This window comes from Gopherus evgoodei, chromosome 14 (genome assembly GCF_007399415.2).
Source record: "Gopherus evgoodei ecotype Sinaloan lineage chromosome 14, rGopEvg1_v1.p, whole genome shotgun sequence".
In the NCBI taxonomy this organism is placed as follows: domain Eukaryota; kingdom Metazoa; phylum Chordata; order Testudines; family Testudinidae; genus Gopherus; species Gopherus evgoodei.
The window spans coordinates 17,158,085-17,182,836 of NC_044335.1; the positions used below are offsets into that span (position 1 = coordinate 17,158,085).

The 24,752-nt window shown below is 45.3% G+C and overlaps 1 protein-coding gene across 2 annotated transcripts in view; it reads right to left on the reverse strand.

Moving 5' to 3' along the window:
- The window catches only part of SLC9A8 (solute carrier family 9 member A8), a 49,309-nt gene extending 33,773 nt beyond the window's left edge, over positions 1-15,536 (reverse strand). Inside the window, exons 1-3 of one of the 2 annotated variants that reach the window (XM_030533637.1) lie at positions 15,440-15,536; positions 14,088-14,266; positions 9,930-10,010 (exon numbers count right to left, since the gene is read on the reverse strand). In XM_030533637.1, coding sequence (XP_030389497.1) covers positions 9,930-10,010; positions 14,088-14,266; positions 15,440-15,453 — 274 coding nt within the window. In that variant the 5' untranslated portion in view covers positions 15,454-15,536. Of the gene's footprint in view, positions 1-9,929; positions 10,011-14,087; positions 14,267-15,439 lie in introns of those variants that run through there. The other variant, XM_030533638.1, reaches the window with a different exon arrangement.
- Between the last annotated feature and the right edge of the window lie 9,216 nt (positions 15,537-24,752).

The window sequence follows — 24,752 nt, forward strand, 5'->3', positions numbered from 1 at the left end:
GCTAATTGCCATTAATGGACCTTATCATCTATGAATTTACTGAGCACTTTTTTGAACCCTGTTATAGTCTTGGCCTTCACAACATCCTCTGGCAAACAGTTCCACAGGTTGACTGTGCATTGTGTGAAGAAATACTTCCTTTTATTTGTTTTATATGCAACTGCATTAAAATGGTGGATTCTTTATCAACATAATAAATATAAACTATAATCTTTAGTCTTCTGCAGCTTTGCAAAGTTCATTTATTACAAATTGCTTCTAGGAATTCATCAAGTAGTTAAGACAATGTGATAAAAACAGTTGCATAAGTGTACAGTGACTGGAGAATGCACTATCTGCATTTTGATCAGAAGTGCGTGCCTCTAAATCAGTTTTGCAAAACTGTCATGAAAATGTACCAGTTTAGGCACAAATTATGTATTACTAATCACGTTTACTATAGAAATGCCTAAAGATGAAGATACTGAGGGCCCATTGTGCCATGCACTGCACAAACAGAGTAGCAGACAGTCCCTACTTGGAGAGCTACAATCTAAATTTTGAGATATATATATATATATATATAATTTTACCTTGCCTGGAAAAAAATAATCTTTTGCCCTGGGAAAGCAGAAGTTTGCAACTCTGCTCTAAATCTAACACTGAAGTTTGCATTTTTTTTTAAAATAGATATTGCAAGTAACAGATATGATCAAATGGACTTGAATTACAATAGACATCAGGATTTCAAGATGTAATTATTTCAAGGGGACATTGTGACAGACATGGCAATTTCCTGCAATATCATTGCGAGATCTTACTGTATTAAGTTTATGTATCACTATATATAATTCCATAGGGGAGCATGACCACACCTCCTCCAAGATTTAAGAACAGTGCTGGAGCCAATTAAGGGGCCGGTGACCTTCGAGGAGGTGGCTGTGTATTTCACCAAGGAAGAGTGGGCTCTGCTGGACCCCGCTCAGAGAGCCCTCTACACAGATGTCATGCAGGGTAACTATCAGAATGTGACCTTGCTGGGTAAGGATTCCTATGCCCTTGGTTATCAGAAGGGGAAGTGAGAGTTAAGTTTCACAACACCCCACAGTGCAACCTCAACTCTGCCCTGTTTTAGCAACACCCCAACAGACAAATGACACATACACTAGCACTCTACCCTCCCGACCACGGAGCAGTTTGGGAACAGAGCACAGGCGCTGTATAGCACGAAGTCTAACACCTTCTCTTTGCTAAGGCAAAACGTGGGGTTAGGTCCCATGTAGGGAACAGAAGGTACCTACACCTGGCCTGCACTTAGACACTGAGCCTACTACACACAATCTATCTCAGACTTTTATAATGTTACCACCTCTTTACTCTTGCACTGAGGATTCCTTCTGAGTCATTGACTTCACTTACCCTCCCTGAGCATTGGAGACCACTAGCATGTATGCCACCAGATTGCTGACAAACCTTGTGACAAGAACACGCTCTTAAATACTTCTGTGGTGGGCTTCTTTGGTATTTTACCCCTCACAGGCAATTACATTATGGTCTGTATTACGAAGTGGTTCAGCTGTATTCACCTCTTGCACCAGATCCTGTGCGCCGTTGAGGGGTAAATCCAGACTTGCCTCTTCTCTTCTGGAATCCAGAACTAGCTGCTCCAATAAGATGCCATGAATGGGGAATGGATCTAGACTGTTCTCAGTGGTGGCAGATGACAGAACAAGGAGCAATGGTCTCAAGTTGCAGTGGGGGAGGTTTAGGTTGGATATTAGGAAAAACTTTTTCACTAGGAGGGTGGTGAGGCACTGCGATGGGTTCCCTAGGGAGGTGGTGGAATTGCCTTCCTTAGAGGTTTTTAAGGTCAGGCTTGACAAAGCCCTGGCTGGGATGATTTAGTTGGTGTTGGTCCTGCTTTGAGCAGGGGGTTGGACTACATAACCTCCTGAGGTCCCTTCCAATCCTGATATTCTATGATTAGGCAAATGCACTCAGGCTGTAATGTCTCCAAAGATGTACCATCATCTGGAGAGGCTCACAAATACTAGCTCAAACTGGATTCTCCAGAGACCAACAGGCAGAGAAAGGACTTTTGGATAAATGGCCTGAGTTTAAACTGACTCAGGGACTGCTGTCTGACCAAGCAAACATACAGGTCAGTCTGCCCAAGGAGGGACCCAATCCTTTTTAGGAAGGATTGGAATGACTTTGGCTTACTGAGGCCACATAAGACTGATGGGTGACCTCTGGTAAGCTTTTAGCATGTGAATAGGAATTTTTATTAGTTCTTATATGTTTTCTTGGTAATGCTTTCACCTTAAGAATAAATGTGTTTGCTTATAAGGAGCTGTGTGGTAACTTGTAAGTATGGGCAACTACAATTATTCATAGACTCTGAGGAGAAAACAAATTGTAGATGCTGATCTATCTAGGCAATCTGGCTTGTGCAAATAACAGTGTAGGCAGGGACCTGTGCAGCCTGTAAAAACCCAGTCAGGAGGGAGAGAGATGCAGGTCTCTGACAAAGGGAAGGAATGGCTGAGGAGCCTAGACTGGGTGCCCTTGCTGGACCACAGACAGGCAGACACAGGGTGCAATTGCCCTGAACTGTGAGAGAGGAGAGAATCAGCAGTTTGTCTCAGCTATTACAGGAGATAGCCAAACTGTGTGCAGTGTATCTTGTATCCTGGTGAAACTTGCTTCAAGCAGAAGAGCAGCACAGGGCTTATGCAGAACTTACAGCCTGCTTATACACAAAAATTAATAAAAGGCAATGAGGAAAGAAGGACGAACAGGAGGGGTGACAATCTCTAATGTCCCAATATCCCTCAGAGGTAGATGGGAGTTTCCTCTAATGCCATAAGCCTACTGAACAATAAGAAGTTCATAAGGCAGCAACAGAGTGTGAGTGGAAAAGAGGAGTAAATGGAAGAAGCACTGGCAGCGGGTAATGGAGGCCGGGGGAGGCTGACTCCTCAAATCTCAGCTAATGCCTCCCGCTGCAGACCCAGGGCTGGGTCATGGCAGGGCTCAGAGCTTCTCTGGGTGGCCCAGGCTCAGGGCTCCTTTGGACTGCTCCAGGCACTGGCTGGCAGGCTGGCCGGGTACAGGGCAGCATCGGTGGGCCAGCTGGTGAAATCAAGTGGGGGGGGGGAATGGAAGGAGCAGGGCAGAGGGCTAGCCTTCCCAAACAGGGGGTGCACACACCGTCCATGGAAGGAAGCACAAGCTATACCAAGTTTATGACTTTTTAATGGGTACAACCTAGTTCTAGCTATATAACATGCAAAACACCACTATGATTACCATAAAAAAGGAAATCCAGCTGTCCACATAGAATTCATCAGTATATTAGTTTGGAGGGATGCAGAATGAAAAAACACTCCTGTGTTGGTTTTGGATAATGGAGGAAACACACCTTGTTTTGTAGCAGACACTAAAACTGCTCTTCCTTAGAGGTTAGTTTAATGGCTGCACTTTTACCAGAGCAGATTTCTTACCATGTTATTGCTCAACGCTTTCGTCGAAGTGCAAGCTGGAAAGTTAATGGTGTCAAAGGCCAAAAGTCGTTCCTTTGATAACTTAATACCCAGCTCCTTGTTGAAAATAATCCTTATTGTCTCGAGAAATGAGTTACTGTTCAATGATAACAAAGGGCCTGACTCTGATCTCCCATCGCTGTTGCACCAGTGTAATTTCATTAACTTCAATGGAGTTACTTGGGACTTACATCTGAGTAAGGGAGATCAGAATGTGGTCCAGTGAATGCACTCATCCCCTGCCCTCCATAAGAAAAGCGTGGCTAGAAATTGCCAAGAGCAAAAGGAACTAACAATTAAGAAGATGATCATTGGCAGAAAAGCGATTATAAAAATAACTGTTCTGCCATGCTATTAATTCTCCCTCAGTGACTGCCACAGCACATTTGCTTATATCTAACCTCTGGCACACAGGCAGAACTGGATACTTGAAAACATAGCTGTGCTCTTTCAGCTGTATATCTCATCACTAGTACTAAGGATTCTTTATTATGGCAATTAGCTGGCAATTTTGTTAATGAAGCAGAAGCTGTATTTCCTCTACAGAGCTGACAAGAGCAAAAATGTGATTCTGTTGGTAAACTAAACAGGTAAGACTCAAAAGATCAAGACCAAACACAGCCCTGATGTAAGTAGCCACAGCCCCCATTTACTTCAGTGCAACTGAACCAGCTTACACCAGGTCTAGATTTGGAAAGACAGTAGCTATGTAACAGTTTACATTCAAAACAGCATTGAATGTATTATCCTTGTGACAAAGTGGGAACTATTCTTAATGGTTTGCATAAATACTGTATGCGTCTCTGTTTCCCCTACGTGCTGCATGTTTAACAAGGTGATGGGAGAGGGTGTTTTTTGTTGCAGAGGATCACGTGTGACCTTGCCTAGCAGTTGGGACCCCAGACAACGGCCTGGAGATTGGGCACCCTAGCAACTGGTGACTGAGAGACTCACCCCATCTTGGAAGTCAGATAGTTCTGGCCAGTGTGAGGACAAAGGGCTGAGGAGAGTAGACCCCAGTGACCTGATTTCAGTCAGTGGGGGGACAAAGGATGGAAGGAAGAGGCCCAGGTAACCTGTTTGCCTGGAACCACAAAGGATGGAGAAGGGGCTGTTGGGGAAGGCAACATAGGATGATCAGCTTGAAGGACTGGGGACATAGAGCAGCCTGAGCCCATTGGAACTGAGACAGAGCCAGCTGGACTATGCTGAGACGTGCGAGGCTCAAGGGCCCTGAGAACTTCCAGTGCTGGGTTCAGACATTCAATAAGCCCTTCTGTTTTACGCTGGCTGAGAGTCACTGCAGTCTAGAGATCGGGGTTGCATTGTGCCCTCTGGGCGTGGAGGCCCCAGGGGTCCAGAGAGCGAGTGGACTTCCTGAGGAGGCCCACAGTGAGAGACAGGGATGCTGAAGGCTCAGAGTAGTGCAGTTCTGGAAGGCGGTGGAGCGCAGAGCTTAACCGCAAGAGTGAGTGTAACCCATAAGAAAGGCTGTCGCACTCATGGGGGTTCCTCCCAGGGATCACAGGGAGCTGAGAGAGCATGGGGCCTGTGAGCCCATGACAATCATAGAATCAGAGACTATCAGGGTTGGAAGGAACCTCAGGAGGTCATCTAGTTTAACCCCCGGCTCAAAGCAGGACCCATCCCCAGATAGATTTTTGCACCAGATCTCTCAATGGCCCCCTCAAGGATTGAGCTCGCAATCCTGGCATTTAGCAGGCCAATAGTCAAACCACTAAGCTATCCCTCCCCCACAATCTTATACTCCATCCAATTTGGAAACATCTTCAGATGCCTTTGCTGTGACCTATTACAAACCCTGAGCTGCAGTAGCAGCCTTACTTAGTTAGAGATCTTAGAAAGTTTCACTGCAGTCTCTATTGGGGTTGTGTGATTAGCAGGAGTACAGGCCACAGTGGCCCAGCCACAATCCTCCACTGCTGCTGTGAATGCTCTGCAGAAGGGAGAGAGAGAGCCTCTGCTGTTCCTGCACAGTGTTCCCCAGAAGGACTAGTAAAGTAACACTGATTAGTTTCTCATATCAGTAAAACTCTGTTGTTTGCAAAGCCCTTGGGGTGGAATCTTCAAATGAGCCAAGAGTAAGAGGCCAAAACCAAAGCGGAAGGAGCAATCAGTGAATAGCTACATTTCAGCATGGAGATTGTATCTGAGTTTACCTAAATCACAGTGATAGTTAACTGGATTAGGAGCCAAAAGAAATGGAAGTTGTGCATGCGGTGCAGGAAAGAGGGATGGTGATATCCTCTTCTGTCCCTCCAAACAGACTTACACTACACTGAAGCCCTGATATGGAAACCACAAAGGAGATATTTTGGCAGTCTCCCTTTCTAACAATGACTTCTATTAATATATTTGCCTTAATGATAAAGTCACTCAATTTCTGAGGGAACGCTGCACATGCTGGGCCAAATTCTAAGGTCTGTAACTCCAACTGACTTGAGTAAAGTAACTGAAAGCAGAATTTGGCCCAGAATGTATGTGCCTCTTCAAGTAGCACAGATACTGTAAAACATTCAGGAAATAGTTATTAGGCAAATTTACTTATTAACAAGCACTGAATAGCCACAATTTAATCTCATTCCATAATTTCACAATGAAGCATTATTAAGCCTCATGTTGATCCTTGATGAAAAAGCAAAATTGCCCGAAGGGGTCATAGTCAATGTTTGATGTATCCCTGTTTCCTGTCAGCTGCTTTTCTAACCCCATCATATCGTATTTTCTTTGGGTTTTACTGCAGTTGAAGCAAAATACCACATTCACACTAATGTTTGTGTACATCATTGCTCTAAACCACCTCACCAAGTAATGGAAAAAGAAACATTTTCTGAAATATGTAAAGCGTTTTACAGAACATGAAAAGCTACTACCCTACCCTAAAGATCTTACAGTCTAATTAGATAAACACAGATAAGCTGCCTCTTGCTGGAATAAATCTAGATACAGCAGGAAATGCTTGGTCTTCTAGAACAGTGTCTTTCGATCATTTTGATACTAGAGACCGGCTTGCTGCTTCCCTAAACTGTGTCAGGGAGATCTCAGAAACCAGCACCAGCCATTGAGAAACCCTGCCCTAGGGCAGAGGTTCTCAACCTTTTTCTTTCTGAAGCCCCACCAAACATGCTATAAAAATTTCACGGTCCACCTGTGCCACAAAAACTGTTTTTCTGAATACCCAGTAAATTAAAAGCCAGGGCCAGCATTAAGGGTTAGCAAGCAGGGCAATTCCCCAGAGCCCAGCACCACAGGGGGCCCTGCAAAGCTAAATTGCTCGGGCTTCAGCTTTTAGCCCTGAGTGGCAGGACTTGGGCTTTGGCTTTCTGTCGTGGGCCCCAGCGAGTCTAATGCCAGCCCTGCTCTTGGGTTTATTTTGGTGGACTCCCTGAAACCTGCTTGCGCAACCTCAAGGGGCCGCGGATCCCTCTTTGAGAATCACTGTTCCAGAAATCTAGCTAGGTCAGAATTGGTGATCACAGTGATCCCTTCTGGCCTTGGAATCTATGAACTGTTTGCTTCTCAATTTGAGACTAATCTGTGCCCAAATATGATTTTTCAGATGAGTGTCCCTTTAAGCTAAAGGATTTCCTAATATAGATCTTGCTGTGGGCAATGTAATGTGCCATAAATCAAGTACTGTGAACTAAAAAGCAACTGCAATAAGTCTTATGCTTGGGGAGGAGAGAATCTGATTTCCTTTCCACTTAGAAACAACTCTGAATTCAGGATTCTTGTGGCACAACACCCAGAAGGTTGCAACATTTTTATTTCTGTGAAAGCCCTAAGATTCTGCAAGCACCGAAGGGCTTTGTTTCCTCCAGCACAGTAATCTGATGGGGACAGCTTTGAGAATTTGTATGAAAACACAGTTAACCAACCAGAAAATGCAGCAGGCAGAAGTCCAGGAGAAAGATGAGAACTACTTGCTCAGTAGGTATGACACTACTACACTCCTAGACCTGGTCTACACGGGGGTATGGGGGGAGATCGATCTAAGTTACACAACTTCAGCTACGTGAATAACGTAGCTGAAGTCAATGTACTTAGATCGACTTACCGTGGTGAAGACACCACAGTGAGTTGACTGTTGCCGCTCCCCCGTTGACTCTGCCGGCACCTTTCGCCAAGCTGGAGCACAGGAGTCGACAGGAGAGTGCTTGGGGGTAGACGTGATAAATCGATCCTCACTGGATCGATCGCTGCCCGCTGATCCGGCTAGTAGCAAAGACATAACTTAGTTTAGTATTATAGCTAAGCATCTTTTCCTTTGTGGTATATTTTTAGGCTGACAGTGTCAGTGCCACTAGTGACTAAAGTAAAAATACCACCACTGCACAAAGATTATGGTAAGCAGTTACACAGACAGCTGAAAAGCTGCTGCCTGAGGTTACTTACGTCAGTAAAATAATCTATTTCAGTGATAGGGACCTCTAGACAATATAGTATCTACTTGAGTCCTGAGTCTCTTCTCATTTACAGATTTGTAAGTCAGGAGTAACTGCACAGAAATCAGTAGTTATACCAATGTACAACCACTGTGAGAGCAGAATCAGGCTCATGGACTTTTCAGACTTACTGAGAAGTGGCAAAGAGCTTGATCTGAATTAAGGGTGGTGTTCTCTTGCCTCAAGTCATAGAAAGAGTCCATGTGTACAATAGGGACAGTTCAGTATCTAGTAATCTAGGCAAGTTTTCAGGCTATTAGTAAAATTTATATTCTCGGAGTAGGTTAAATCACATGTACCACACAAAGTTCTTCTGCAATTAAAATAAACTGACCTCATAAATGGAGATAAGATTCATGGTAGCAGGTGCCACCGTTGTATCTTACCCCAGGCTAATGAGGATGCATGAGTGAGAGGAAGTTGGGAAAGTATTCCCCTCCTCCTAGATGCATCCCAGTTTTGCAGAGAATTACACCTCACTCAGGTCCACCTTTGAAGTCAATGAGACTTAAGCACATACTTAAGTCTCTCCTGAATCAGGGTCTCAAAATCTAGACAGAAAGACAAAGCACTCTGTAAGGAAATATGGCATACTAGCAACATCCTGCCATTTGACCTTACTGGCCAGTTTATCTTTTTAATCTTGGCTTGTTCACTGAGCCTTGAGATTTCCTCCTCTCTTCCAATTTTAAATTCTGAAAGGCAGAGTAGCAATCTTCACGTTTCCAATCAACTGACTGTGATAAGTCAGGTAGGAATAATAAAAAAGGAAAATGGAACCATCACCCAGCAGTAGTGTTAAAATTACAGAAACCCAGAGCCACATTTTCAGAAGTGCTCAGTGTCCAGCAATTCCATTTGAGCTCTGAAGGCAGCGCTCCGCTCTTTTGAAAATCTGACCTGAAGATTCTATAATGGTAGCACTAGCACTGGGTGACGATTCCTTTTTCTTTTTGATTACTGGCTGATTTATCACACTCATCAGCTGATGAAGAACAATGGGAGCGGTTGGGTGCTGAGCACTTTTGAAAATTTAGTCACTTCAATTTAGATGCCTAAATGGGAACAGGGTTCTTTTGAAAATCTGGCCCTTAGATGTTAGAAATGACAAATGACAAGGTGGGTGAGCTAATATCTTTTATCGGACCAACTTCAGTTGGTGAAAGAGACAAGTTTCGAGCTACACAGAGCTCCTCTTCAGGATGAGCTCACCCATCTTGTATCTCTAATATTCTGGGTCCAACACAGCTACAACACTGCAAAGCACTGGTAGGTCATCCTGTCCATCCACCAACTGATGCAGTAACGCATTTCGCTTTGTCCAATCTAGTTTTCAAATCATTCCAAAGATAGGGCTTCCACTTCCTCCTACAGGAAACTATTCCAGAGTAATGGATCTCACTGTCGGAAAGAGTCTCATGATATTTACCATTCCAGTTTCCTTTTATTAGTTTAATGCCAGTTATACCCTCTTTACCATGTGAGATATTTCATCTCCCAACGTAGTGCTTGCACCTTTCAGATATTTACAGCGTTATCTTGGTTCCCCACGAAACACATCAAGCCCCAGTCAGGCAAAGTGGTCCATGTAAATGTGCTCTCATGGAGTTAGATTGATTTCAATAGGATTCCACACAGTAATAAGGGTCTGCCCACATGTATCACTTTGCAGGGTCATAACACATGCTTAGCTCTTTAACTCTTTCATAAATTAGTCCTTCCATCCCTAGAATTCCTGTTGCTCTTCTCTGAACTATGTCCTGTGTGCCTACATCTTTCTAGTAATAGTCAGCCCAGAAGCGAACACAGTAGTTCAGGCATTGTCACACCAGTTAAATAGGGCACCAAAGTATGTAAACCCTATTTTTATCTAAAAATATTGTAACATAAATCAAGTTTACTTCAAAAATATTTAAAGTGTGGTCACAGAAATACTCACCTAAAGAAACAACAGCCACACTCTCTGGCAAAAAATGTAGTCTGTACTTTATCAGTAAATGCACCAATATGATGCAGATGGCTGTGGGGAAGAAGTAAAACAGTATTAAAATATGTAACTGGTAGGACAGAAAAAGACATTCTTCTAAACAATGTTCCATGAATACAAACTGTGAAACTTTCCTAGTAATTTAAAATAAATCTGAAAGTAATCAGATTATAGACTGTTGTTCAAATATTTCAATGATTCCTAGAAATGGGTTAAAATAATTAAGAGATGAATTAGTCAGGGGGAAGGGGAATGTACACACACACACACACACACACACAAACCAAATTATGGACCTGTCAATCCCAAGAGTGTGTCTTTAAACTCTGATATTTGATAAAGCTAATTGTGACAAAGCAGAAAAGTAATTACTAAGGCTATTTTCATTCCCTTACCTCACTGTGCCAAATAAGAATTTGGGGGTCTTTTACTAATTCAGTTTCCAGCCTCCACAAGGCTTCTGCAACTAGACTGCAACAAAACCTGTTTCTGATTCAAGAACTAAAAAGCTTCTCTGAACTGCTCTTACTAATGGTAAGCTTTAGCAACTCCCCCTAGCTACCACTGAACTGTCTTTGTTCAAGGGGGCAATCTGATGTGCTTCTGATCAAGAGTTGATGGTGGCTTTCAAACAGATAGTTTATTTTAAATGCTATTCCTTTGGAATACGGCCTCACTGAAAATAATGATTTTCAAGTACCTACAGCATGAGTGGACTTGTCACTTATTGTCCTTTGTTCCACTGAAAAGGACTTTCCCTATATACTGTTCAGAAACTGAAGTCATGCCTCTGTGTTCAGAATTCTGCACATTGTTATACTCATATTGGTAGGCACCTTACACACAGCATGCTTTGCATTTAGTACATTTACAAGTGACAGGCCCCGTAGACTAGAGGACTGAGCAGAAACTCCTGATATATACAGTAATACTAGCTGTACTGCTTACAAGTGTTGGCCCTGAGCAAATCACTTACCTTCTGCATCTCAGTTTTCATATCTATAAAATGGAGATAATATCCACCTCACGAGGGAATCTGGGCAATTAATTAATGTTTATATAGCGCTTTGTAAATGTAAAGCTTTTACTACTGCCTTATTAGTAATACAATTTCTATTTAGTAGAGCCAAATGCCAGCATCTACTTCTATTCTGTTCCTTTAAACAAAAAAGAAATACCGTGGTGCAACTGAAAGCTCAGATAATGGACTCCTACCAGCAGATATTACAATGATGGCAGGTTGGTTGTCCATCTAATTCCATAGCTATTTGGTACCTATTCTCCTGGCAAGTTTGCCCAGTTGGTAACTGATACTATTTAATCTGCTCTGCCCGCACCCTCTTCTATGGGCATGACATGAAGCACTCAAGAGATTGACAAGAAAATGCTTCAAATGTTTTTGTGAAGGGTTTAAGTGTCACACAAGGAAGGCAAGGAAGATTAAGGGCGCATAACACAGGCCAGGGGAGCTTGCGGGCCACATTTATCAACTTGGATGCTGTATAAAATGGAAAGAAGTGTTACGAAGATAGGCCCTTTTGGCCAAACAAGGTCCTGAAGTTAAACTGGGGTTTGTCTTAATAGATAAGCAGACTGCAGAAACCTGGGGCCAGAGACTAAGCAGTGTCACTTCTGTCCCGCTGAATTTTGGGCTTAAATGGGGACCTATCCAGCCCAGAAGTAAAGCAGTTCCTTGGGATACTCTAATTTAGGGCAGCTTCTCATGGCTGTCTAGGGGCCACTTTACAATCCAAAACAGTCAAAGCCCAGAGCACTCTGGCCACACCCTCCTTCATCCCCACCACACTCTTTGTCAGATGCTATGAATGGGGCAGCACAGAGCTCTTATATTGGCTATCCACTGCTCTGGAAACTCTCCTTTGCTGGGGGGAGGGGGAAAAAGAGGGAGAAAAGGGAAATTCATCTGTTTCCAAAATCCATTATGCTGCTGGAGTGGTGTAACGGGGCTGGAATGCAGCCAAGAATTGTGACCCTACTCTTTAGCCCTAGGAAAAGATGCAGAAACTTTACCATGAATAAGCCTTTTAAATTCCATTTGACACACATACACACACATACTCTCAGAATTTTTCTTTTAAACTTCATGTTTTGTCTGATCTATTGCATTTTGTTTTGATTTTTCTTTAATACCTACTCAAATATCATTCTGGCATTGGTCAGAGAGAATATCAGAGGGAAATGTGCATATATCTAAAGGACTGGATTTTCTCTTTGTTGCATTTAATACAAAATACTTCAAAGAGGGTGACACAGATAGGATTTTATCCAAGAGGACTTATAAAATCTGCTGTTATGACACACACACACTTTCCTACTCAGTTTGCCAGATTGTAACACAAGCCACATATCAACACCGCAAAAAGTGATCATCTAGAATATATTGAAGAACCAAGCAAGTAATATTACATACTTCTTCAGAAAGGATCTCTTATTGCGGTTTGTTTATAGGTCCCCCACTTTGCTTGTATTTCATACAGCCAGAGGTAGGACAAACCCCTTAAACACGCTACTGAAATTGTGTTGTTACAGCTTTGACTACCGTATAGTTTACACTAGATCCAGGCAGCCAAACTTTTTGGCCTCAGAAATGCATCAGGTTTCATAAATTGTATGGAGGGCCAGTTAGAGGAGGGGGTTGTGGCCCAGCCATCACCTCCTACCTGCCACCCCCTCCCCCTGGGACTCCTGCCCCATCCAATCCCCGTTCCCTGACAGCCCCTCTAGAACCCCTACCCCATCCACATAGTGCCACTCCCTGTCCCAGGACCCTCGCCGCCCCATCCAACCCCTCCTCTCATTCCTGATGCCGTCCCCTCCCCAGGACCCCTGCCCCATCCAACCACCTCTTCTCCCTGTCCCCTGATTGTACCCAGAATCCTTGCCCGAATGCCCCATCCAACTCCTCCCTCCTTCCTGACTGCCTCCTGGGATTCCAGCCCCCATTCAAGCATGTTTCCCCCCAGACCACCATACACACCCCTGCCCCCTGACCACCACCCCAAACTCCCCTGCCCTCTATCCAACCCCCCCCTGCTCCCTACCCTCTTTCCACACTGCCTGGAGCACCAGTGGCTGGCAGCACTACAGCCGCGCCACCCAGTTAGAGCCGGGTCACGTTGCCACCACCGCCACGCAGCACAGAGTATCAGGTCAGTCCGGGCTTTGTAGCTGCACTGCCCCAGGAGCTCTCAGCTCCGCCGCCCAAAGTACTGCGCTGGTGATAGAGCAAGCTAGCTGAGGCTGTGGGCGAGTGGGGACAGCAGGGAACGGGCCAGGGGCTAGTCTTCCAGGCCAGGTGCTTGGGGGCCGAATAAGACTGTCCCGCGGGCCAGATGTGGCCCATGGGCAGTTTGCCCACCCCCTTCACTAGAAAGATATCAATTAACATTGTTTTTCAAAAAGTTGTATAATGTAAACAGACTTACTGATGACCCAGATTTTCAGACAAATGGAGTGTGCAACTGTATGTGCAAAATATCTGTGCAATTATCACAAATTAGTGTTCAAGTTGGCTAAGTGTACATGCCTATAGTGAAAATTGCTACAATTATCCATAGTTACCTAATTTGTGTATCATTACGGTAACCGTGCATGCAATTTCTATACAGGTTCTTACACTGCACTCTTCACCATAGCCAAGCGCATTCCAGCAGTGCTTTAAGCGACGTGACTAATGTCTCTCATATGTTCTCTCATCCTCTTCTCAAGGGAAAAACTGTGCATAGTGCAGTATTTTCTTTTGGTAGGGGACACACATTGCTATGTGTTTATATTAAAGATAAGGTCAAAGAAACATGCCTTGCACTTGAAGCAGAAGGCGGCGAGGTCTGTGAGGGTTCTTAGTTCCTTTAGGAGTTTATTCCAGAGTCACTCAGATCCACAAGCTTATCTTTTTGGTCATGTAATTGCATAGCCAACTTTTCTAAAAATCTGGGTCTATATGACAAACTTTCATGGATAGGGGTTTGCAGGAGAAATACAGCACCAACCTAAAAAAGTATCCCCAGGACTCATGCATCTTACAAATGTTTCAGACATAACACAAACTCAACAGTGAACAATAAGAGATTTTTCCAGTTCAGTATTCACCTAATACAAGGAGACTAAAGAATATAGTCATGCCACTGGATTGCTCCTCTTGCTGAGCTTGGACTCCAGTCTGCACTGGAAGGATAGGTTTGGCAGGTGTAGGAACCACCAGTTTAGTAGTAACGGACAGCGTGGTGTGGAGGGTGAAATTGAGGACTTCATGGGTAGCATTTGAGAACCTGTCAGGGCAATACAGAACATGATTAGACTTAGCAAAAGCTGGACATTGTGGGGGAGGTTGGTCAGGGGGAAGCACAAAACTACTGAAAGATTAAAAACAAAACTCATCACCAATAAGTTATCTTGGCAACAGAATTAACGATAATCATGTGCAGCTGCCCTAAAAGAAGTGGTCCCTAATAATGGGACCATGCGCAAGTACTAGGATTTCAGGCTCATGGAATAATTTATTGCTGAATTCTTTCACTAACATGTGCCAAGAATACTTTGTATTGCAGCTAGGATTTAGCACACAGATGAATGGAAAGTGTGCAGTATGGACAGGGGCTTATTTTGTATAGTTTGTCCAGTGGAACACATCTATGGTAATACAAATAAAACATCTCTACGGAGATGCCATGGTATTGCATTTGCATGCTACTGAACCTGCACAGTGGCAATATTTCGATGGACCCTCCCTCATACACTAAATACTGCATCAGGACATTTGATGACTATTCTTTGCCTTGTTACCATGTTAAAACTGGGATGTGCCTATGATTCCTTTAATAGCACTTAAGCCTTCCCACCTTTAAAGATAAATCCCTCGGCTACACCCCAGTGCACCAGTACTGCCTGGCCATCATTTGACTGTACATGTCCTAGCCATGGGGCTTGCATCGTGCCAAACCTCTACCGTAAGACAAACACACCTGCGGGGGCAGGCTGGCTCACTCACAAACCAAGGGAAGGGGCAGGCCCCATCCCGCTCAGATGAGCCTCGCAGAGTTGCCCCTTGGTTAATTTGTGCATCAGCGCATGTGTGCTAGGCAGGGGCTCGTTATGCCCGTACAAATGTGGCAGCAGGAGCAGGGGGCACAGGGGGGCTCGCAGTGGCTGCGCCGGACAGACCCACTTCACAGGGGAGAGGGCCTTGCGCTTCCTGCACCAGTGGCAGGGCCAGGTGGCCCCATTTCACAAGGGGCCAGTAGCGATGTCAGGGCCCGGGGGGGAGGCACATGGAGCTGGAGGGTGGCTACCAGTGCCCCTCCCCCACAGCGAGAGCCCCCGTCCTGGGGCTGGGCCTGAAATGAGGGGCTCGGCCTCCCGCCCCCGTATTCCCGCCCCCTGGTCCCCCCACGCCCTGCAAACGCTCCCCTCATCCCGCAGCGCCCTGCACAGAATCAACTCACTCCACTTCCGCCATCGTGCCGCTCGCTCCGCCCCGGCCCCGCCCCTTCGTCCTGAGTCCTCCACAGGGCTCAGGGTCGGGAGCGGCTGCGCAGTGCGCCTCCTGCTTCCGGGTTCTGCCGGCGGCGGCGCTCCAGGCAACTCTATGGTGAGAGAAAGGGCGGGGCGAGGGAACGCGCAGGCGGGGAGGGTGAAGTTTAACAGGGACGGAAAAGGTGCAGGGACAGCTCACGTGACCCGGGGTGGTGTCACGTGACGAGCGGGAACTGTCCGTCCCGGAATATGGGAGCCACCCCCTCGGGAGCGCTCGCGGGGAGGAAGGTAGAGAGCAGCCGCAGCGTCATGCCAGTGTGCTGTGTCCTCACGCGGTTGCCATGGCATCGTGCTGTGTCATGGCGTCGCTGGTGTCACCAGCCCCCAAATCGTAAATTGCCCCCCCTCCGGGAATCCCGAGCTTGCATAACAGCCCCCGCGGTTACTGTCACCGCCATCCAGGGCGTGACACGTTGGTGCAGCCACGCCACGGCTTCAAGCGATGCTTCACAGCCGCCAACTGGGGAGCGGGGGGGGGCTTAACTTTTCTAGATGGAAGTCGAGCCCGGGATGTAATCACATAGCTGCAGGAGCTGGGGCTGTAAGAAAACACTCAGTAGCTTCAGCCTCACCCTACAATTGCAAGTGCTGGCCAGCAACGCTGCGTCAGCTGATGGTGTGATTGTGCGGCTGTGCCAGCGCGCTGTGTCCTCACACCGCGTCTACGTGTAGTGCTGCCTAAAGAAACATCTCTGCATTCGCAGATCGCCTTATGCCGTGATCCGATTCAATGATACCGAAACGCTGTGTGCCTGGAAGCGTGGCCAAGTGTCATTTTTGTCTGATCATGGTGATGTTTTGATGCAGTGATTGGTTCGGGGGAAGCACCACTGAAATTAGATGTTATCCCCGCTTGACAAAGCCCTGGGTGGGATGATTTAGTTGGGGTTGGTCCTGCTTTGAGCAGGAGGTTGGTCTAGATGACCTTCTGAGGTCTCTTCCAACCCTAATCTTCTATGATTCAATCACTGAAGTGTGATAATCCATCATTTCAAAATATTTTCATGTTGTGTCAGAATGGTTCTTTCATCCTGATGCTAAACCAAAATGCAACTGTCTCTAAATAGCATTGTATCAAACTACCCTCAAGCTGAATCAGAATGTTGTGTCTCAAAATCTGTGTCAAAACATACTTGGATGAAAATGTCAGTAACTCATAAAAATGTCACCAAATTGTGCCAGAAGAAAGGGTCAACTGAATGGTAAAGGCATAAGCCTGAGACTTGGGAAATGCAGTTTCAATTCTCTGCTTTCCCACACACTTCCTGTGTGACCTGTGTCATTTAGCTTCTCTGTGCCACAGTTCTACATCTGTAAAATAGAGATGATAGTGCTTTAGTGTTGTGAGGATAAAAATACATTGAAGATTGTAAGGAGGTGAGATACTACAGTGTAAATACTAAACTAGATAGCTGTGCCATGTTATTCCATTGTAAGACTCTTTTTCAGCCCCTCAAGGAATCTAAGGATCTATCACTTCACTTTCCAATATGAGTGTCTCAAGAAAATGGCTGGATTTGTGCACACAGGCATATGTGCCTGCACATTTTGGGTGCATTTCTGGAGGCCCTTTTGAAGTTGTAACCCAAGTTTAATAATTTGGATTGTTATTTATTATGCATACAAAATCCAGTAACGTGTTAGGGTTTTTGCAGACACTTACATACTCACTTTGTATATGTGTTTGTGAATGTTATTCTAACATGCATCAAAATGTAATAAAATGTAGGTGTGTTTAAAAAAAATGTTCAAACTGGAGGAGCTGCTATTCCTCCAGCCCCCATTTTAGGACCATGCTTGCAATTTATAGAAGGGTCGTGTTTATGACTCAGGCTTCCTGTCTTTTTCTGGTCAGATATACTCCCACAACTTTCCCTGTATAATCAGCTTTGGGTGGCTATGTAGTAACATACTTCTCTAAAGCTGATGGATATGATCAGTGGAAGCGTTAGAGTCACCGTAAGGGTTCATATGCCACCCACTCCAGAACCTTGTGCAGTAAGCATACCCAGAGAAAAGGGGACATGGCTAGGGCTGTTGTGTGCCTTAGCTGCTGGAATGGTCCTAGGGAGCCATGGGCAGCTGGCCCAGCATAAAGCATCTTTCAGTCATCCGATGGTCCTAGGATTGGTGTGGAACAAAGGCATCTTATAGCCACTTGTGCCCCTTCCTTGTCACCTGAGCTATGCCTGGCACAAAAAGACAGACCCTTGGACCTAGCCATGGTAGTCTGAAAATTTAGCTGGAGTTTACTTTTTTATGGTGCTTTTTTTAGGGTTATTATATTTCCTGACTGGTGTGATCTAGTCAGTAGCTCTGAACCTTTCCAGACTACTGTGCCCCTTTCACGAGTCTGATTTGTCTTGCATATCCCAAAGTTTTACCGTACTTAAAAACTACTTGCTTACAATATCAGACATAAAAATGCAAACGTGTCACAGCCACTAATTGTTGACTTTCTCATTTTTACCATATCATTATAAAATAAATCAATTGGTATATAAATATAGTACTTACATTTCAGTCTATAGTATATAGAGCAATATAAACAAGTCATTGTCAGTATGAAATGTTAGTTTGCACTGACTTCGCTAGTGCTTTTTAGGTAGCCTGTTGTAAAACTAGGCAAGTAACTAGATGAGTCGATGACACCCACTCCTCCTAAGACCTCTGCACACTCCCAGAAGATATGTGTACCTCTGGTTGAGAACCACTGTTCTAGAAGCTCCACATTTGTTTGTTGGCTTTGCTGAAGAGATGAGCCTTTAATAAAAAGGGATTGTAATGTGTCTAAAGTGCAGAGCCAGTAATAGAACTGTTTACAATATAGAGGGAGGTCAGTTTAACTCCAGCTGCTTGACTCAACTGGGGCAGAAGTGGGGAATGGATTGGGGGGGCAGGGTACCAGAGCAAATGTATTGGGACAAGAATTTGGGAAGGGGAATAAAGGGGAGGGGAGTTGGGGGACCTGGACTGAGAATAGAGAATCGGAGACACATAGAAGGGTGGCACGGAGCCATGCTCCCAGCCTTAGTATGGGTGGGCTCTGAAGGAAGCTGAAGGAGGCGATGAATTGGAGGGCAGAGTGCTGACATGGAATGGAAAGAGGGTTGCAATATGGGCAGGGGACCCCAGGAGCATAGGAAAGGAGGGCAGGGAATGTGGGCAAGGGAGATGGACCTGGAAGGGGATACAAAGAACCAGGGGAGGCATATAAGGTGTTTGTGTATGGGAACTGGGAAGACATAGATGGAGATAGGGAAATACAGAAAGTTTATAGTTTCCAGGGCAGAACTTGAGGAGTGTAAATTATTATAGCTCCATTGAAATCAAGTCTCAGCCTTCAAATCTATAGTGGCTAGCAGAGTTATCTCAGGTGATCTCATTGGTACCTCTCTCAGACAGCCAGGACCCAGACCATATAAGGTTACAAACTATATAATACTCTGTGACGATGACGGGAACAATCCTTATTTCCTGTTCTTGATTCAGAGGTGGAACATAACACAGTGCTTGACATTCTGACCTAGAAACATCACTGAAGGAACCAAAAAATAAAAATACTAGGCTGGCATAATTGCTCATATGGGCTCTTCATACTCCGAGAACACCAGCACAACACAAACTGATCATTTTTTGCAGGACTTTCTGCAGACTTTTCATTTGTGGTTTTTTGATGTGTGTCTAATGAGCATCTGCTGGCAAATGTGTGTGTTGAAATGCTTCTTTTAAAAGATCCCAGGAATTTCATAATTGTTTAAAATTCATCCAAAATGATGTGGCTGTAGGTATCATTGTATTTAATCTTATTTCTTAAATAATACAGAGTAGCCTAAATAAATAACTATGATTATAATTAAGAGCAGACACACGTGAGTACCTGACTATATGTAACCCATGCACTGGAAGCCTGGGAGAAATAGTTAATCTTCAGATCTAGGGCAAATTCTCTTCTCAGTTATACCAGTGTATAGTCAGTCAGCAGAGTTACTTTAGATTTACTCTTGAAGAAAGAAAGGATAATCCAGTGGATAGGGTAGTGGCCTTGGACTTAGAAAGTCAGGGGTCAAGTTCCTGCTGTGCCACAAACTTCCTATGTGACTTTGGCCAAGTTACTTGGTCTTTCCCTGGCTCAATTCTCCATCTGTAAAATGGAGAAAATAGTACTTCTCTATTTCACAAGGTGTTGTGTAGATAAATACATTAAAGATTGTGGTAATTGGGAGCTATAGGAGAACCTGAGATATACTTACATCAGTGAAACTAATAGCTGAAGTTGCGCCTTTTTATCGAATTTGTTTATAAGATGTTCTTTACCATGCGATCTTGGCTCTGCAATGGGAAAAAGTAAGTAAAAGGAATTACTTCCTTTGAGTAAACATAAGACAGAGATCAAATTTTCAGCTGACCTCAAGTCAGCTTCTGATTTTGGGTGCCCACTTTTCCACATGCAGGACAATGGCTGGCTGTTGGAGCTGCATGTGGAAAATGGGATGCAGGCCCACTTTGCAGGCAAAATCAGTTGTGTGTTCTGACGATTGTATGTAACATCAGAGCTTAAATGGGCCTAAGATGGTCCATGTCCCTTGCTTGCATGTTTATGAGTTTATAGAAGGATTATACCCAGGGCTTTGGAGCTGTGCTCCGGCTCTGCTCCAGCTCTAGGCAAAAACCTGCAGCTCCACGGCTCTGGAGCTGCTCCACGCTCCAGCTCTGGGCTCCACTCCAAAGTCCTGATTATACCAGCAGTGCTCTAACATCCATCCTGTTGATATAACACCTTCACCTCAGAGGTGGTCAGTGCGCCAAGATGTGTTCAGCATTCCTCAGGCTCAGGCTCACAGCAACTCCTCAAATGCTGTCAGACCCATGCCAGACACAGTGGATGCTAATGAACTGTTGTGAAATTACCTATTTGTCAGAAGATCATCTGCTTGCAGTTCCTTATTTTATTTCCCATCCCCACCCCTACACTTCAGAATGGGGTTGAGGAAAGAGAACTCATTGTACACTTAGTGGACTGAAGATGAATGACCTTTGCTATCAAACTCAGGATATGTATTAATTTTAGAGAGGAAGGCTAAGCATGCCACTGAAAGAAGGGAGAGGAAGAGACAGCCATGTAATGTACTTGCTTTATTGCTTTGGGGCAGATGGAGAGGATTCTCTCAGGCTGACTGATTAAATACTGAAAATTGTTTCAAACCCTTCACATAATAGATGTGTTTTTATATCTATTTAATGTGTCTTATCTTAATCTTAATAAAATATATTTGGAAGATCTGAGCATGAGCCATCGGCAGATAGCACCTCTCCTGCACCCTTTGTATTAGTTACTTGAAAATTTTTAGGTACTTTGGAGTCCAGTAGTTTGTTTGCTTTTCATTTAATATGTCTATATTTTAAAGTAATAAATCCTGAGTTTATCCAGGACAGTTGTAGATGTAAATAAATCACACCTTCTGGGTTGTGGGCAGTGCTTTGCATGATTTACCAGCAGAATCAACACTTTATGACTGTTATCAGTCATAAAATAATAAAGAATGAAACTTACACAGATCCAGCCCAACAGGAATCCAAAGGGCACAGGGAGAGGACATTATTCAGGGATGCTGTCATATCACACCCTTGTTGGCAGGCTCAGCAGAATGGCCAAGGACAGTGGTCCATGAACCATGAACTCCCCTCTGACCATGGTCAGGGTTGAGGCATGTTAATTAAAAGGGGGACAGTATAGGGAAGAGTTTATTGGTAGTTGGCTGATGGAATGTGCATAATCCGTGTCTTCCCCAGCCTTTTCCCATCTTCAGTTGGTGTGCAGGTCTCATTGACCCACAGGGATTTCACAGGCTCATTTCCTCTGTCTCCATTGTAAATATCAACTATTAACAATAATAAATAAATAATAAGATATTTACTTATAATGCAGTAGAACCTAGGAGCCCCACTCGATGAGTGCTCCATTGTGCCAAACATTTTGCAGGCAATGTACAGAACCCAGGTTTTCTGCCTTCCAGGCCAATGCCCCATCCACTGGACCACACTGCCTCTGCTAGTTGAGCATTGTTCCTAATGGATAAAATGAGGTCAGGTCACTTATCCAAGGTGACACAGCAAGTCAGTGGCAGAGCTAGGAATAAGAAACTCAATGTGTTGACTCTTGCTCTAACTACACGCTTTCTCCCTGTTCCTTTTTTATTAGAGAAATATTTTTTTCAGGGGCACATCTCTGAAGCTTTCATCAGTAGAATGTCCTGCTTCTTAGGCTATCTGTGTAATTCCTCCTCAGGATAACATTGGCTATGTTTCTTAAAGCAGAGCTCTCATGAACACACAGCATACAAATCACTTCTCGTACGCTACACACAGGTTCTATTTTACATTTAGAGACATCAGTTCTCAACATTGTGTGGCCTTTTTTGCCCTAAATAAAGGACTGGAATAGGGTCCTTGGTCTCTGGAGCTGAGATAGAGGGAGACGTGCAGATTTAAGGGACATACAATGAGAAATCCAGAGTGATAAAAGCTTAGCACTAGCAATAGGCAGAGGCCACTCATGACAATCTGCCATCCTAGGCAAAACTTCAGTATGCTACCCACTCCAGCTCTCTAGAACAGAGAGGGGAGGAGGGATGCAGTGAGCCTTCTGATGTTCCAGTGCTTGTGGTAGGGGTGCAGGCGGAGGGAGGTGGTGAGGGGGGAAGGTCAAGTTGCAGGTTGTAGCACCACTTAGGGTTGGCCCAGCTCCCCCTCTGTCATGACAGGGGACAGCCAGGCAAAATTTGAGTGGGTGGCATTCTGACCTGGCATGTGGGGTTGCAGCACCACTCAAGTTTGGCCCAGCTGCCCCAGCCACCCTATGCAGAATCTGCCATCTTAGGCAGCTGCCTAGTTTGCCTATGGCTAGTGCAGCCCTGATCATAGGTCAGAGTTGATTTAATGAAACAAATAAACACGACAAATTAACATGGAATAGAAACTATGTAGCTAGGCATTCCAAAGCTGAGATGTTGTGCAGAGGAAAGACATTCATGAGGAACTTTTAAGAAAGAGGAAGGGTTGAGGTTATCCAGTTAATAGGACTATTTCCTTGGCCAGATGAGGGGATCCTCCTTGGAATCCTCTCTTCTGATGGAGGAGTGATGTCAACTATAGCCTCATTTGTCTTCACCTCTGTAGTGTAAAAAATGAGCCCTCAATAGGGATTTTCCAGCAACCACTCCTTCTCTATGCCAGAAGCTGAGGTCCTGCCTCAGGGCTTGATTCTGATCTCACCTCCTCATCTCTGAAGTAACTAGCTAGGAGTCAATGGAATTCTGCCTATGTGAGGCTAGTGTAAGTGACTGCAGAATCAGGCCCAGGGTCTATACTGAGGCAGCCTTGCATTGACTTCAGTGGGAGTTTACCAGAGGAAAGCACTGAGTAGAATCTGCATCAGAGTCTCAGGATTTGGCCTGGTGTTAGAAGTTTCATTCCCCTCTGCTTCACAGGATCACTATTGATTTTAAGTTAAGGCAAAACTAAGAAATCTGCAGTGTCCACAAGACATAGACTTAAATGTGTTTGGTCAGCTTAAAATGTCCTTTTAAATTTGATAGTTTAAGCACAGATTATGTAACATTCAGAGTTTATTCCTGTAATTGCACATTGAAAAGCAAAATCTAGTTTGCATTGTTACAAGGCACTGTATTTAGTGAACTATAGCCTTTAGCAACATTCAGCAGCTGTGAAGAACGAAGCAACAATACTTAAGAATATAAAAATCCATGCACCTTGGTACGCAAGTTGTGGTGCTAGCACTCTTCCTTTTGGATTGTTACTGAACCGATGGCTCACCATGACCTTAGGAGCTCATCACTTATAGATTCATAGATGTTAAGGCCAGAAGGGATCATTATATTAGAGTTACCATATTTCAGTAGAGGACACTGCTGGAGGGAAGAGAAGCTGGAGAGGAGGTACAGTTGGGGGGTGCTAGAGGGTGTGTGTACTGGGAAGGAGTTTTTGGGGGTGCTGGAGGGGTATGAGTACTGGGAGAGTATTTGGGGGCTGCTGGAGGGGATATCTGGGGGTGCTGGAGGGGTGTGTGTACTGGTAGGGAGTGTTTGGGAGTGCTGGAGGGATGTGTATGTAGTGGGAAGGAGTGTTTGTGGGTGCTGGAGGGATGTGTGTACTGGGAGGGAGTGTTTGGGAGTGCTGGAGGGATGTGTATGTAGTGGGAAGGAGTGTTTGGGGGTGCTGGAGGGGTGTGTGTACTGGGAGGGAGTGTTTGGGAGTGCTGGAGGGGTGTGTGTGTAGTGGGAAGGAGTGTTTGGGGGTACTGGAGGGGTGTGTGTACTGGGAGGGAGTGTTTGGGAGTGCTTGAGGGGTGTGTGTGTAGTGGGAAGGAGTGTTTGGGGGTGCTGGAGGGGTGTGTGTACTGGGAGGGAGTGTTTGGGAGTGCTGGAGGGGTGTGTGTGTAGTGAGAAGGAGTGTTTGTGGGTGCTGGAGGGATGTGTGTACTGGGAGGGAGTGTTTGGGAGTGCTGGAGGGGTGTGTGTGTAGTGGGAAGAAGTGTTTGTGGGTGCTGGAGGGATGTGTGTACTGGGAGGGAGTGTTTGGGAGTGCTGGAGGGGTGTGTGTGTAGTGGGAAGGAGTGTTTGGGGGTACTGGAGGGGTGTGTGTACTGGGAGGGAGTGTTTGGGAGTGCTTGAGGAGTGTGTGTGTAGTGGGAAGGAGTGTTTGGGGGTGCTGGAGGGATGTGTGTACTGGAAGGGGGTATTTAGGGGGTGCTGGAGGGGATACCCGTAGCCTCACACTTGAGGTGGAGGCAGTGTCACACTCCCTGTCACAGTAGTAGGGTGGTTGGTGCAGGCCGAGAATGCAGCTCCAGCCCATTAGTTAATTCCTCCCTGTGGGTTTCTCCCCCTCCCCAGGGCAGGGAGCTGGGGCCTGGCCTTATCACCCTGGCCCTGTCACCCCTCCAGGCCAAACTCTGAGGCCCTGTGGTGGGGCAGACAGCCCGGCCAAGAGGCACCTGACAGCTCCGCTTACCTAGTGGGCTGGGTGGGGTCAGCACGGGTGGGATCTGGCCAGGGCCGCGGGGGGGGGGGGCAAGAGGGGCAATTTGCCCCAGACCCCGGGCCCCGCAGGGGCCCCCACAAGAGATTTTCAGGGCCCCTGGAGCGAGGTCCTTCACTCGCTCCAGGGACCCCGGAAAATTCTTGCAGGGCCCGGTCCCCC